Source organism: Drosophila sulfurigaster, chromosome 2R, assembly GCF_023558435.1.
Source record: "Drosophila sulfurigaster albostrigata strain 15112-1811.04 chromosome 2R, ASM2355843v2, whole genome shotgun sequence".
NCBI classification, from domain to species: Eukaryota; Metazoa; Arthropoda; class Insecta; order Diptera; family Drosophilidae; genus Drosophila; species Drosophila sulfurigaster.
In genome coordinates this window covers 19,328,195-19,342,811 of record NC_084882.1, presented here as the reverse complement: position 1 = coordinate 19,342,811, position 14,617 = coordinate 19,328,195, and the positions used below count along the sequence as shown (strand labels likewise).

Here is a 14,617-nt window from a genome sequence, read left to right as displayed (position 1 = left end):
TGAAACCTTAAATAAATATTCCCCCCATTGAAAATCCGTGATTTATTTGTTAAATATATGTTTATTTTATTTATGAAATATCAATAATTATGTCACTGCTTTTTAATTCATTCCTTTAATGAGTGTGTGTCTGTGTATTTTTGTTTTATTGCAAACATCAATTATTTGTTTTGAGCATCCATTTCGCAGGATTCAATGTTATTGCTTAATTCTCCGGTTCATGACGCACTCACTTCCTGTGGCAACTATCCACAAATCTCAAATTGTGACTAAAGTTGTAGATGTTTCTAGAGTTTGTTTCCTTGTTTTTGTATTCTTCACATATTATATGTAATTGTATATGAGATATTTTGATGTAATTGTTTTGATTTTTAATGATTTGTGAGCTTAACGTTGAGGTTTTTATAACATTTATGTACGTTTTAATGTTTTTACTTGTTGATTCATTGAAGTTCTAGATATATTTCATCGTTTTTAAAAAGGGATTCGCTACAATTTGAACGTATATCGAGTAATTTTGTTTTTGATGGTTTCGGGTTGATTTGTTGTACTCGTATTTAAACTACAGTTTTAAAATTTAACTCGATTTGCACAAAGATTACAATTAATTTTGTTTACTTCACTAAATCAAAAATTGGCTTAACTACTATAAAATGTAATGTAAATAAATGTTTGTTGCTTTCATTTTGTTTTTGTGTAAATTTAAATATATATATATTTATTTATTTATTAATTTACGTTTTACTTGTAGATTAATGTTTAAATTTAATTAAATTTTTATTCATTGGGTTGGTTGTAGATTTCATTTATTTTGAACGTTGTGAAGGGTACAAAGTATGACGCTCTCAGCTACGTTTAACTAACAACAAAATTCATATATGTAACAACAATTAAAATACAAAATTCGTTATGACAAATGAAAATACATATATATGGGTCTCATGTGCGATATCAAAAAAATATATATAGAAAATACATTTTGTACGGCTAGTAAATATGATTTCACAATGTACTCTTTATAACATTTGTTTAAATGGGAGTTTTCTTTCTTTGTGTGTGTGTATTTCTTTATAAATAATTGTACTGATAATAATGAAAAGAGTTCGAAGCGTACATTATAAAAATAATGCAAATTCACTTTTCGAGTGTGTATGCGTGTGAGTGTGAGTGAGAGTATGGGTGTAAATGTTATTTAAAATATGGCAGGGTAATTTACATGTCGCTGTTAGTTAACAGCATGTCGAACAGTGTAACTAACAGCATTCTTTAGCAGTGCGCTGTCACTTAACATTGCATGGTTAAAAACAAATTTTGTAAATACATAAAATATTTGGCATTTAATTTCGCGAAGCTCAACGAATTTCATGAAAACATTTAATTTCGATTTTTCTTTTTTTTTTTTTTTTTTAGCACATGATTTTACACAAGAGAATTGATAAGAATTTGTATTTGTTTTCGTTTTCTTGTTTTTGTTTTGTTTTTGGGTTTGGATCTTTGGATGGCAATTTAATCATATTCACTTGTGGAATGCTTGATTTAATTATCATTTTTCTCATTTACTACATTTTCTAAAAATTATGTATACACAAAATATCAAATTTCAAAACGAAAAACGATTTTGAAACTAAAAAACTTTGATTGCTTTTAGGCCTTTGTAGAGTAGTTTTTGTAATTTGGCAAATAAGATGTTTTTACTGTTGTTTGTGCTTAAATTGCTAGTGAATGATTCCTATGTGAGTGTATAGAAGAGTTGTATGCTTGTATGTATCGTATAAGTAGTATTTATCGTACTTTACTAAGATTTATGCGTTTTTACTCGAATTTGAAACTGTTTCGCTTTATCCTAATATTAATTTTTTCGGTTTCCTATAGAGATTTATGCTGTATTTTGTGTTGTTGTTTTTCGTTATTGTAAAATGTGTTCGGTTTTTTTGTTTCTTTTTGTTGTTGTTGTTTATGTAGAAATATGTTAGAAAAGTTGTTGCGTATCAAGTTCATATAAATGTGATTGACTCAAATGTCAAGTTTTCAAATCTTTTACACAATTGCTCAGTTGTTCTTGTTTGTGGTTGTTGTTAAAGTACTACAAAATTGTTTTAAAGTATTTGCCAGTACCGACAGCCTTCAAATGTAGCCAGCCAATTGTTGTTGTTGTTGTCGTCGCAGCAGCAACAACAACTTTAGGCTTTTTTCGCTAAAAAAAAATGCCCATTTTATTCGCTTTCCAATTTGTTGTTGATGTTCTCATTTGTTTTTGTTTGTTTTTTGTAACGCTTAGGCGCCTAGGCTTTAGTTTACATTTGGTTTTGTTAGTACTTCTCATCGTCTGTTATTTCCCTATGGGAATTCTGTAATTCTCAGGCCTTGTAATGTTGATTCCTCACCGCACAGCAAAGGCTCAAGGCGAATGTCAGCGACAACAGTTCCAGCAGTATAACAGCGGCGGCTATGGCGAATATGGTCACCCAATTTTCGTGGATGATTTCAATCAGTTTGTCAACACAGCCCTGTTAATTAACAGAAAGAGAAAGCACTTGCATTAGTTAAGAGCGTGTAACTCAAAGAGAGTAAGATACGTATGCGTATGTGTGTGTGTGTGTGTTACTGTCTGTCTTTTCTCATTTCCACTGCAATCAAATTGTTTATTGTTTATTTTGTGGCAGGGGAAGAAGAGTTCTCGCACAGACATTTGAAATGCGTGCGGAATATCAATAATAATTAATACATTTTTATCGTCACGGTGTCAGGCGTAGAATTTTGATGCGCCAACGAATTATAAAGGATTATCAACTTTAATGGGGCAATCGTAAAAATCGCTTATGAACCAACATTGGTCAAGAAAACACAAATTAGGCGCGAACACACCTCACAAGCAGGTGTTGTAAGCTTTGATTTGACGAGATTATGATGAATCATTTTGTAGTAAATTAGAAAAACTACCTGCTGATAAATGTATGTGTTTAGAGGACCGCCAAATTTCAAATGACGCGACCGCTCACAGTCGTTATCCTTGAGGTCCTCTTTGCAGCACGATTCGGGTATGTTATAAAAGACATTCAGCGATGAGACGGCAATATCCACAATATTCGTACGATCCACATTATTAAATCGACTCGTTGCCCAGTCTCCAGGTCCATCAGCGCCGCAGCATTTAAGCTAAACAAACAGAAGAGTCGAGTATTTAAGAGTACACAACAAATATGGCAATTTCATATAAATATTTACATTCTTCTGCAGCGTATCGAATGTCACGGTACGTGAACTCATCGAGGCCTGTCCGTATTCTTCCTGCACCGAAGCTTTAACTGCCGCACGCACAATATCATCCAGTTTGTCTTTGTTGTGGAATGCCCAAGCACCGGCGGCTATTTGTGCCACCATCACAATGAGTATGACACAGAAGAACTGCAAGCGGAGAGAGAGAGATTTATGAATGACTTGGATGCGTGGGTGTTGTAAACACATATAAATCAAAGCACAGACGCTAAGATTGTAATTTAAGCAATTGCACAAATTGCAGTTGCAGACATGTGTAGGATACAAATACAAATGTCGTGGGCGCTGCTGAATTTGCAATTGCATTTTAATTGCATTTGCCAAACCGAACTCCACACATTTGCTCCACTTACCGAAACGAGCAGACATTGCGACTCTCGACAGACGCCCATGCATCCAAAGAATGCGCCCAATGTGATCAGTGTTCCAATGGCCAGGAAGACATAGAGGGCGATGTGATAATGATCGTATGATTGCGTCATCGATAGCATAAACGTGGGATCCGTGAGCATCCATATCGAGGTGATCACAATGGTTAAACCAATCAGCTGCAAAAAACAATTGAGATCATAATTTCCAAATTAGGTTGAATTAAGTCTTCAAAAATAGGTTAAACGCTTTTACGTTGTGTCTGTCTTCTGTGTCTACATCCGAGAGGCGGGCCAGCAATTAAAACGGGCAGCAAAATTCGTGCCAAGAATCCCCAAGACTCTGTGCCCTCCTCCCCTTTGCCTCCCCATCAATACAATTCACATCAAACATTGTGCTTTTTGTAACTCATGATGTCAGCAGGCGGGAAATTTTTATGGCTTTGCCTAATGCTATTTCTTTGTCGAAATTAAGCAAGGCGAGACATTGAACCGACCGGCAAGTGCGAATGTGATGCTATAACCTTATCAGTCGACTTTTGCAGCAGAGCAAATCGTATACTTAATATACATTTTCAGCTGTGTACTCATAAACATATAAGCAAAGCTGATTATAAATGAATTTATATATATATGTTATTTACACACTTCAATAATTCGTGTTCTGCTAAATGACGAAAGAATATTGAATTTGAATTTGAATACCTTGTAACTACATAAAGTTTTATTGCTTGGGCCAAAAGTATTAAACTTGCACAATTAGATCATGCAATGATATCATTTACAGGGTATGTCAGCGAATTCATGTGTAATAACAATTTACCTTAGGGATAGCGAATAGCCAAGCCCAAACAAGGTGCGGAATTTGCCTATTAATTAATAAACAGCAGCAACTCATCCAATTAGTATAGTTGTACACACGTGTGTTTATTAATTATTCAGTCCCACTGTAGACTTAATATCAAAATCAGTAAAAATGACTAAACAAATTGCAGAGACTTCTTCTTACACAACATTACAAGCAGTAGCTATGCAAATATTATAACATCGTGAATAAATCATATCAAGAGTCAAGCATCTGCCACAAAATGATTTCGTAAGTTTTTTCTTTCAGCCGGTGCTGCTTAGCGATAAGATTACGCAGTAATTACTCAATGTAGCATCTAAGTAAATACAACTTAATGCCATATGTCACTCTCTTAAACTTGCGTATTTATTTACTCTTGAATGCTAGACGCTGACAATTCATAATGTGTGAAGCAATTAACGCAACATCATCGAAAAAGCCGCAACAAGAGCGCAAAGTCGAACCTGTGCATGCGGGTGGTCCGCGTCTAGTGCAGAGAACGAGCTTTAAACAGAAGAGAGAGTGCACCAGAGAAGAGAGCAAGTCAAGCAAAGTGCATTCTGCTGTCAGAGTTTGTGTGCCTGTGTGCACAAGTGTATGAGAGCTTTAATAAAGGAGGCAGAACAAGCAAAACACAAATACAAATGTTGTCATTGCTGCAAATTGATGACACGCCATACATAGGCATATGGATATGTATATGTATAGTATGTATTATTTATTATGTGTATGCATATGTTGCTGTCGCGTGCAAAAGAGAAATGTATGCCAAATGGTTAAAAAAGTGCAAAGTCCTTGCATGACCTACATTACTAAGTCAGCCCAAAATGACAAGCGAAGAGTGAAAGAGAGACGAAGAGAATCACATCACAGAGAGACCATTTATCGATAATTGGACTCCTTAGGCACAACTGCATTCAAAATGACGCAAAATGTGTACATGAATAATTGCGTGAAAAATAGTTCAGTGAATTATGGAGCAAAATAATAAAATCAAAGGGGGAAGAAGAAGGTGAAGAGAAAAACGTCTGACTTAATTGCCGGGCGGGTGGGCGGTGGTATGTTTAATGAATCTCAATCGGTGTCCAGTAACAGCGTGGACAGCGGGAGATGGGGAGGGGCAACAGCATCAAGAACTGAGCGTCAACTAAAATCGTGGCGTTTGATCACGAAGCCCCATAGCGATGATGACGATAATGATGATGATGAGGCTGATGAAAATGGAAATGGATGGTTGCAAAATCTATGTCACAGTGTTGCAAAAGTTCATGGAAAATCTAAAATTGAAAATAAGCACGCTACACAAGGCTACCGTCGTGCATTTCCAACACAAAAGAAAACAAAACCAAACAAAATGAAATGTTTTATTTATAGCAATAACTATTAATTTAATATATACTCCCAATCACATAAATATTTATACGTATTTATGAACAATTCACACCACTGTGCGCAACAAATACAACAACAACATCAAGCATAAATCGTCCACCTCCCACCCACGACAAAAACAACAACAACAGCTAGACAAAAATCAACATCATCGGAACGAAAGCAAAACTTTTGTCGGGTTTTGTTCGAAAATAGATTTGACTAATAAATACTATAGGGAGAACAAAATCGGAAAAAATCAACAACAAAATATAACAAACGAGAATATTGAAAATTCAAAAAAACAAAGATTGAATAGAAGCAAGAAACAAATTTTTACTTGAAACATTTCGCAAGCAAAAAAAAGAGAAGAAGAAACTACAAACAATACACAAAAACTAATTGCAATTAAAACGTTCGTTCGTTCGTTCAATGATGAACAAATATTGTAGTGAGAAATTGCGTAAAACAAAAAGCAAAGAAAAAGTACTAAAAAAAAGAAGCGTTGAACCCTTTTCGAACGAACTGTGAAATGAGAGAACTCATTTTTATAGAGGGGAGTGGCGCACCTAAAAGGCGCCAAATCTAGGTCCTGACTTTACACAATACACGAAGTACACACATTCACATGTACAATCGAAAATGTACATGTAGAAATACATACACACAGCTCTCCCACACACTTGAGTCAAAGGAATGAATGGGACTCAGTGTAGTAGATAAGAATACGAGGAGAAGCAAGAAGTAGAAATCAAAACTAACAACAACCAACGCACGCACATAAATATAAGAAGAGAAAAAGCCAACAGGAAAAGGCCAACAGAAAAAAAAACAAGAAAAACAACACAACTCAAATGTGTGGGAGCCACAACTTAGGGGGGGGAGCAAAGGGGACCCGTACGCGATGCTTTAGCTATCTGTCTGTGCGGGTGTGGGTGTGTGTGTCGCACACTCTCCAGCCGCAGCGGAACTTCTATTGTTTATTGGAAGTAGGGATTGAGCAGCAGCAGAAGCAGCAGCAAACAGAAGAGAGCGTGCGCGCGATGTCAGGCTGAATGGCAAAATGCACAGGCCCACAAAGAGGCGTAGGGAGCGAGCACTCACATACACACACACACTCACGCGCAATGTTCGTGTGTGTGTTCCAGTTGCTGTTTGTGTTGGTGAGTTCGAGTTTAGCTGTGCCTTCTGTTTGTTGTTTTTGTTACTCTTGTTGTTGTCTGCTTGCATATGTACATACCCAAAATAAGATGTTTATAAGGACCATCAAATATTTGACACACGAACAGCAGCCGTTAAGACCCATTTTTAACTTTTTTGTATTTTTTTCGCACACTATTTGACTTTTTCACCACCGTTTAGCGTTGGCTTCGCTTCCTGCTACTGCTGCGTTGCCCGTGCAGCAGTGATTTCGATTCGCTTGTAAGAAACTCTGAAGCTGCGTTTCTTGCTGCCCCCTTGCAGACAGACTTCTATGCAGTTTCTAATTTGGGAACTTGGCTTGGCACTTGCACAATTATTGTGAACAAATTGTTCCGCGTTCGTTTTGCAGTACGTTAAATAACACACGATTTTCTTAAATTTCTAATATCCGTTTATCCGTTAAGCGCGTTACATTTAGCAGTAATTTAAATTTTTATTTGTACATCGAAGTAACATCGGCGCTCTCTCAATCGCGTCTGAGGCAGTGTGACCGCGCCTAAAACTAATAATATTACCACGGATTGCTAATTGCGTGTTATCGAGTCCCGATAACATGATAACTCAACCAGCATTGCTCAACACTGTAGTAACAACCTTGAGATGAATTACTTTAATGTTTTTTTTCAGCATTTCAACTGGTTTACAATTCGAATCTTTGCTTCTATATAATAATAAATGCAGTCAAGATTTAAGGTACACGTAAAGGATTAAATATAATAATCGAGGACTACAGGGTACATACAAACGTAACCATTAATAATATATTGTGTTATGTATTTCTATACGATCATAATCTTATTCCTTCTCAATCATTGTCTTTCTCCTAGAAACCGTAAATAACTTTTCAAACTCTCCATACATTGAACGCATTTTTGCATTAAAAAAAATTGCGCCTGTGAATGCACATCACTAGGAAAGTGCTGCCAAACTATTAATTAGTGAAGGCGGTATATTTTTTGTAATAGTAGGCAAAGTAGTATATTTATAAGTGCAACTTGAGGTCTCGCTGTAGGCGACTTTTATGGCTTTACGTTGTCGGGCCACACTTACAGTTCGTTGTTTTTCCATCAGAAAAAAACAGTGAATAAGTGCAAGCGAAGGAAAGAGTGAAAAAAATGCATTACAAGTGACAAAAATTTGTAATTGAAATAACTAGTGAAAAAGTGCAAAAGGCTGTTGCCAATTCACGAAAATGAAAATGCATTCACAAAATATGTAGCTGCTGTGCTGCTGCTTTTCTGCAACACAAGAAAAAACGCAAAGAAAATCGGTACAAAAGGAAAACAAAATACACACAGCCAAACGCGAAAGTAAATGTGAAGCACATAGGGCAAAAAGTAAGCAAAAGAAATCCCCAAAGCAGGCAATGTCCCCCACTCCGCCCCCAACTTGCCACCAATCATTGGTGGTGCCACAAATAGTGCAATGGAATTGAAACAGGCTGCCTAAGTTTTTAGTAATTAAAGACCAGCCCCTACCTTATACCTCGTCTCGCTCTCGTTCTCTCTCGCTCGCTCACTCGCTCTTGCACTCCACTCCACCCCCCCACACACTTGTCTTACACATGGCCCCATAGTGACTTTGTGAATGTGTGTGTCTTGTAATTTTGTTACGCAGTGGAGCGAAGCGTCGGCTGTTGAAGTGGAGTCTAAGCATTTTGTATACGAGAAATAAATAAAAGCTTTGCCTGCGCTTTAAAGTTTGTTGTTGTTACTTTTGTTGTTGTGTATATAAAATTTCACAAGTGCTGCATTTGAAGCCAGTTGCGAGGCCGCTTCTTGTATGTTTTCTGTTGTTACTGTTGTTGTTGTCATTATGTTGGCTTGCCTGTGTATGTGTGTGTGTGGCCAAAAATAATTGAAGTAGTGCAAAAGCCAAAAACAGCGAAACTCGACAACTTGCTTTGCATACAGACAAAAACACACTCACATACATATGTAAATACATGTGTAGATTACAACTACATAGATAAGTATGTATTTTTGTTGTTGTTAGTTTTCCGCAAGTAAATTTCACTTTCACCTTCGATGTGGGCAGTTTATTTATTATTTTATATACATACATATATTGCCGGCCAACCAATTACTTTGTACTTCTTTAAGTAATCATTAGGCGCCTCAGCAAACATCATAAAAAAACGGGCGTTTTGCAAATTAGAAAGTGTAAGCTGTTTTTCTCTGTGTTGTGAGTGTATGTGTGTGAGTGTGTGTAATTACTTAATTTGCCTTAATTAGTTAATGCTCTCGTGCCCATTCTACTGATGATTAAGTCGCCGACACTGTTATTTCATTCATCGTTCGTTGCTTTAATTCTAATTAGCGCCTTTCTGTTTCCGGCTGCAGAAGAAGCAGCAGCAGAAGGCGTCTTCTATTCCGTCCGTCCGTCTGTTCGTCTGTCTGATAATTTCATCAAGCCTGCAACGTGTGGGAACTATTAAATTGTTGCATCTATAAAAGGGGGACACACAAGATACACACACAAACACACATACACGCATTCAGACATTTCAATCATTTGCATTCCACAAACAGACACACACACACAGACATACGCTTACTCTACATTTCCAACAAAGCACATAATTTAGTGCGAGCAACGGCACTTGGCAACATGCTGCCACAATAGATGCAACAGCAACTGCTGCAACAACAACAACAACAACTGTGGAAACTAGGAAGTTGTTGGCAACTGTTTCGCTTTTGTCTTTTATGCTTCACTTTATTAACGAACGAACGAATGCGCTCCATTATTATTATCAACACTCAACACACCATTTTTAACATAGACTTAACAGCGGGCTAACAGAGCACAAGTGCAACAACCCAACAACAGCAGCACGTGCAACGCAACTTTTGTATACCCTGTAAACAATAAAAAAGCGTATGCTTAAAAGTATGCAACACGATATTAAAGGGAGATTATATTTTTAGTCTATTTACCTATTTTCAAGACCTTATTTAGTTCAATTAAATTATTATTTTAATTTTGAGAAAATAATGTTGTGCGTTTATTAAATACTTCATTGGTTGATATTGCTCCCTTCTTCCAATTAAAAATTATTTACATATTTTCTATTATTTAAAATTAGTTTTTTTTCACTTTTTCAATACAAACATATAAACAATTTTATTGTTTGTTTTCTTAATTATAGGAGCTTCAGTGAATTTTGCAATTACAAAATTTAGAAACTATAATTTATTTTGACCCGAAATTAAATTTCAAATTTTTCGAAAACTCCTAACTATTATATTAAGTCTGACTTTCTGACGAAAATTGCAGTTGCTTAATATATGTTCCACTTAGTGGAATTAATGTGTTCTCTTTTTTGGCGCACTCACTTTTGATTTTTAATGTGTGCGCTTTGATGAGCCAGTTCCAAGCCGAGCTTAAACTAGTTTGAACAGACTTTAAACGAAAGTGAGCAGCTCCAAAAATGTTTATCAATGCTAAAAGTTGGCTGGACAAAACTTCAAGTTGAGCAAGTTTAAGACGTTCTCAATAACTCGAAGCTCGTTACCCATTTAAAGAAAAGCTTTCATTAATACAACAATAATTGCTTTATTCCTTAAAAATACTAAATTTCTATAATGTGAGATCAACTTATTAGAAGCAGAATTTCAGTGATAAATCTTTAGAGCTAAAAAGATACAATGAGTATAGGATACAATGAGTATAGAATTAAAAAAAAACTCAGAAAACAACGGAAATGAAACTTCAAGGAATTAAATGAAGTTAAGTTTTATGAAGCATTGAATGTAGTCAGATTTATAATGTAAGCTTTTGAAGAAGGCAGAAAAGGAAGAAAAACACATTATCTAGAAGTTGATTGACTTTTATTATTGAAATTTTCTGAAGACCGAATCAGCTAATAATTTATCATTGTCACATTTGTTTCTTGCCTAATAAAACGGTCAATTTAGAATCATAGTCAGTAATTTGAATGGGGCAATTAGCCCGCGTTTTATTAATGTCCTCAATAAACTTTATTTGAGTTGTGAAAGGGAAAGGGTATTTGCAGAACAGCGCTTTAATTTGTTGGCCCTCAAAGCAATGTGTGTGTGTGTGAGAATGAGCCTAAGAATTTGTTGCAAAACAATAGGCAATTACAATACAACAATAATAACCCACAACAACATCACTTTAACTAGAAGTGGGCAAAGCGTAACAGAAACAGAAACAGAAACTGGGTAATGCTTTTATAATTTATTCCAACGACTCTTTATGGCCTGCTTTATGTTTTAGGCCCGTTTTTGTTTTTGTTTTTATTTTTCTGTTGTTTCACACACCGGCAACAGTTGCTGCTTAACAGCGGTTCGCTTTGCTGCTGTTTTTGAGTAGTTATTGTTGTTGTTGTTGGGGTGCAAAAGTTTAACCCGCATGAAAGTTAACCTTTGTGTCACTTAATGGTCTGGGATTTGTAGGTCTTAGGAGCACTAAACGGGTATTGCTTCATAAATCATTTAAGTTTTGGGTGTATATCTTGAATTTCGCTGCTGCCCGTTTGTTTGTATGTCGTGGCAGCTGTTTAAAGTTCTAGCCGAAAAATTAAAGAAAAAAATAAAAGTAAATAGAGAATAGAGCAAACAAGCGAAGACATGAAATAATACGGAATCAGTTTTTTTTTTTGTTGAGGGTTACCAAAACAAGACCAACAACGACGCATGCTTATCACTAAACTAATAAACGACCAAAACAAATTTCAGTTTCATTGCAGCCAGCAGAGTCGCAGAGACAACAACGCAGCAGCAACGGGCGCAGTTGAGATAACGAAAACAATTGATAAACCCTGATAAGGATTCACAGACAGAGAGTGAGAGAAAGAGAGTCGCACATTCCAAGCCAAGTCCTGCGCAGCGGCAACGGCAACTGCAGCAGCAGCAGCAGCGTTGCCACCTGAGCGCGCTTATCATTGATTGAGCATGTCGCACGGCAGCGCCGGCGCGCAAACTGTTGGCGGTGGTGGCGGCAGCGTTGGTGGCGGCGGTGCAGCAGCAGCAGCGGCGGCGGCAGCAGCAGCGGCTGGTTCTGAATATCGTGAACTACATTGGACTGTGTCGAGTGTGATGGACTCGTCGCGTGTATCCACCTGCCTTATATCGATGCTGTTAATTGTCTATGGCAGCTTTCGCAGTCTCAACATTGAGCAGGAGGCGCGAGAGCGTGAACAAAAGAAACGCAATGAATCCATGACGAATTTGCTCACCGGCGAACAGGTGGAAAAGGAGCCAAGTAAGTTTGATAATCTACATTCCTCAAAGTCATCGAATTTCATTTGTCCTTTTTTGCTGTTGCAGCGGATAAGTTTGCTACGCTGGATACGATGCATGCGCTGTGCTTGCCACTCGGTGCTTCCATATCGCTGCTCATCATGTTCTTCTTCTTTGACTCGATGCAGCTGCTCTTCGCCGTGTGCACAGCCAGTAAGTATAACAGTATACGGCATAATATGTTCCCTTGATTAATCATCCGTTTCTGCTTGCAGTTATTGCCACTGTGGCATTGGCATTTCTTCTGCTGCCCATGTGCCAGTATATCATTCGGCCGTGCACGGATGGCAAACGCTTCTCCTTTGGCATCTGCGGACGTTTCACGGCAGCGGAACTATTCAGCTTCACGCTCTCCGTATCAATTGTGTGCGTCTGGGTGCTCACTGGCCATTGGCTGCTTATGGATGGTATGACAACAGAACGATCATCACATTCGATTAGAAACTGTTATTGAATTTCTGTACTTTTAGCTATGGGCATGGGTCTATGTGTGGCCTTCATAGCGTTTGTGCGATTGCCCAGCTTGAAGGTGTCGACGCTGCTGTTGACCGGTCTGCTCATCTATGACGTCTTTTGGGTATTCCTCTCATCGTACATATTCAGCACAAATGTGATGGTCAAGGTGGCCACACGACCCGCCGAGAATCCTGTCGGCATTGTGGCGCGCAAATTGAATTTGGGCGGCATTGTGCGCGACACACCGAAACTGAATTTGCCGGGCAAACTGGTTTTCCCCAGCATACACAATACGGGACACTTCTCGATGCTCGGCCTGGGCGATGTCGTAATGCCGGGACTGCTGTTGTGCTTTGTATTGCGCTACGATGCCTACAAAAAGTCACAGGGCGTTACCTCGGATCCAACGCTATCGCCGCCAAAAGGTGTTGGCTCCCGGTTGACGTATTTTCATTGTTCCTTATTGGGGTAAGTCTGCAGTGCAGCGCATACAAACATCAACTTTATTGTATGGTTTTATTGCAGCTATTTCTTGGGTCTCTTAACGGCAACTGTCAGCTCGGAGGTGTTTAAGGCCGCACAGCCCGCCTTACTGTACTTAGTGCCGTTCACGTTATTGCCGCTCTTGCTGATGGCCTATCTCAAGGTACGCGAAGCACCTTCACTTTCATCATTCCATTTAAAATTCTTCTAATTGAATCCTTCACTTCTTGTTTCAGGGTGATCTGCGGCGCATGTGGAGCGAACCATTTATTGCGCATCCACCATCAAAACAACTGGAAGTCTGAGTGTACTCTATCTTACAAAAAGAATTAAAAAAAGAAAACACAAAAAAATGCAAAGAATAAGAACACACAACAAATTTAAACACTATGAATTCTCTCTTAATAACGTACGTATTGTTTAATTATACGTATCAACGTTTTTTATAAGTTAGGTGATCCTCTTTTTAGTGAAGTAACAGCAAAACCGAATAATAAATGTATGTAGTTTTAGTATATATAAGTGGCAAAGATTTTTAAAAACCACAAAAATGTACATGTATATGTTGATGTGTTTTGGCTTTACGTTACGCAGAGCTGAAGATAGATACAGTTTATGCTGGCCCCAATATTCAATACAATTTGTAAGCAAGATTAATGAAGATTTTTCAGATGCGTATCAAATTGCATTCTTAACCTTTTAATACAAAACCTGCATAAACTAAATACATTGTAAAGGTTTTAGTATTAGCATTTCTTTTTTTCTAACAACTGTTGAGATTTCATTTTGTTCATTTAGTTTTTAAAGCATTTTCAACATTTCCAGCATACGATGAATCAAATACTAAATTATCCGAGTTACATTATCAAAAAGTATGTCATTTTTCTGTAAATACTTTAGTTAAATAACAATCACAAATAATAGTTAGTAAGAGCGCCTACATTTCCCATAATGAGTATTATATCGCTCTAAAATGCTTTACATATTATTTCTCAATCAAATTTCCGTCCCCCAATTTATTTGCTCCATTTCAAATCAAAATTTCACTTACACATACAATAATGATATTTTGCCAAAATGCATGTGTTCGTTTTAAACAAAAAATATAAAAAATTAAAAAAAAAAAACAAGGATAAAAAACGAAAAACAAAAACTGTTGCACTCCGTGTGTTTCACAATTAAGTTTCAAGAATTTTAATTATTTATAATGATCAAGCAAAACTAACAATAATGCATTACTATAAATATTGTATTCATAGTAGTTACATACTAATTTTAAGTAAATGCAATTTCGAAACATATAGAAACAATAAAAATGTGAGATTTAAACATAAACATGCAAATAT

General features: G+C 36.9%; 2 protein-coding genes across 4 annotated transcripts; one reads left to right on the top strand and one right to left on the bottom strand.

Moving 5' to 3' along the window:
- Positions 1-305: 305 nt before the first annotated feature.
- LOC133835872 (CD81 antigen) lies at positions 306-7,546 on the bottom strand. The gene is made up of 5 exons (XM_062266013.1): positions 7,103-7,546; positions 3,630-3,824; positions 3,226-3,405; positions 2,941-3,156; positions 306-2,507 (listed from the first exon to the last, which is right to left on the bottom strand). The coding sequence occupies exons 1-5, from the start codon at positions 7,166-7,168 to the stop codon at positions 2,358-2,360; spliced, it is 807 nt and encodes a 268-aa protein (XP_062121997.1). The 5' UTR covers positions 7,169-7,546; the 3' UTR covers positions 306-2,357.
- On the top strand, positions 6,168-14,449 carry LOC133835871 (signal peptide peptidase-like 3). 3 transcript variants are annotated; one of them, XM_062266010.1, is made up of 7 exons: positions 6,168-7,025; positions 11,769-12,294; positions 12,360-12,485; positions 12,548-12,739; positions 12,803-13,256; positions 13,314-13,434; positions 13,508-14,449. In XM_062266010.1, the coding sequence occupies exons 2-7, from the start codon at positions 11,985-11,987 to the stop codon at positions 13,574-13,576; spliced, it is 1,272 nt and encodes a 423-aa protein (XP_062121994.1). In that variant the 5' UTR covers positions 6,168-7,025; positions 11,769-11,984; the 3' UTR covers positions 13,577-14,449. The 3 variants fall into 3 exon arrangements, with proteins under 3 accessions (XP_062121994.1, XP_062121996.1, XP_062121993.1); XM_062266012.1 differs by lacking the exon at positions 6,168-7,025 and adding an exon at positions 8,114-8,402 and having other exon boundaries at positions 11,780-12,294; XM_062266009.1 differs by lacking the exon at positions 6,168-7,025 and adding an exon at positions 8,114-8,402.
- The last annotated feature ends 168 nt before the right edge of the window (positions 14,450-14,617 follow it).

What these genes read in the sequence shown, in the direction of transcription:
- LOC133835872 (XM_062266013.1), bottom strand. Translation starts at nt 7,168, where the DNA reads ATGGGTCTTAACGGCTGCTGTTCGTGTGTCAAATATTTGATGGTCCTT. An exon ending in TTATAAACATCTTATTTTGG is followed by an intron (nt 3,825 to 7,102) that starts GTATGTACATAT and finishes TGTTTTTTGCAG; the next exon opens with CTGATTGGTTTAACCATTGT. An exon ending in TCGATACGCTGCAGAAGAAT is followed by an intron (nt 3,157 to 3,225) that starts GTAAATATTTAT and finishes CTGTTTGTTTAG; the next exon opens with CTTAAATGCTGCGGCGCTGA.
- LOC133835871 (XM_062266010.1), top strand. Translation starts at nt 11,985, where the DNA reads ATGTCGCACGGCAGCGCCGGCGCGCAAACTGTTGGCGGTGGTGGCGGC. An exon ending in CTTCGCCGTGTGCACAGCCA is followed by an intron (nt 12,486 to 12,547) that starts GTAAGTATAACA and finishes TTCTGCTTGCAG; the next exon opens with TTATTGCCACTGTGGCATTG. An exon ending in TGCTGATGGCCTATCTCAAG is followed by an intron (nt 13,435 to 13,507) that starts GTACGCGAAGCA and finishes TTCTTGTTTCAG; the next exon opens with GGTGATCTGCGGCGCATGTG.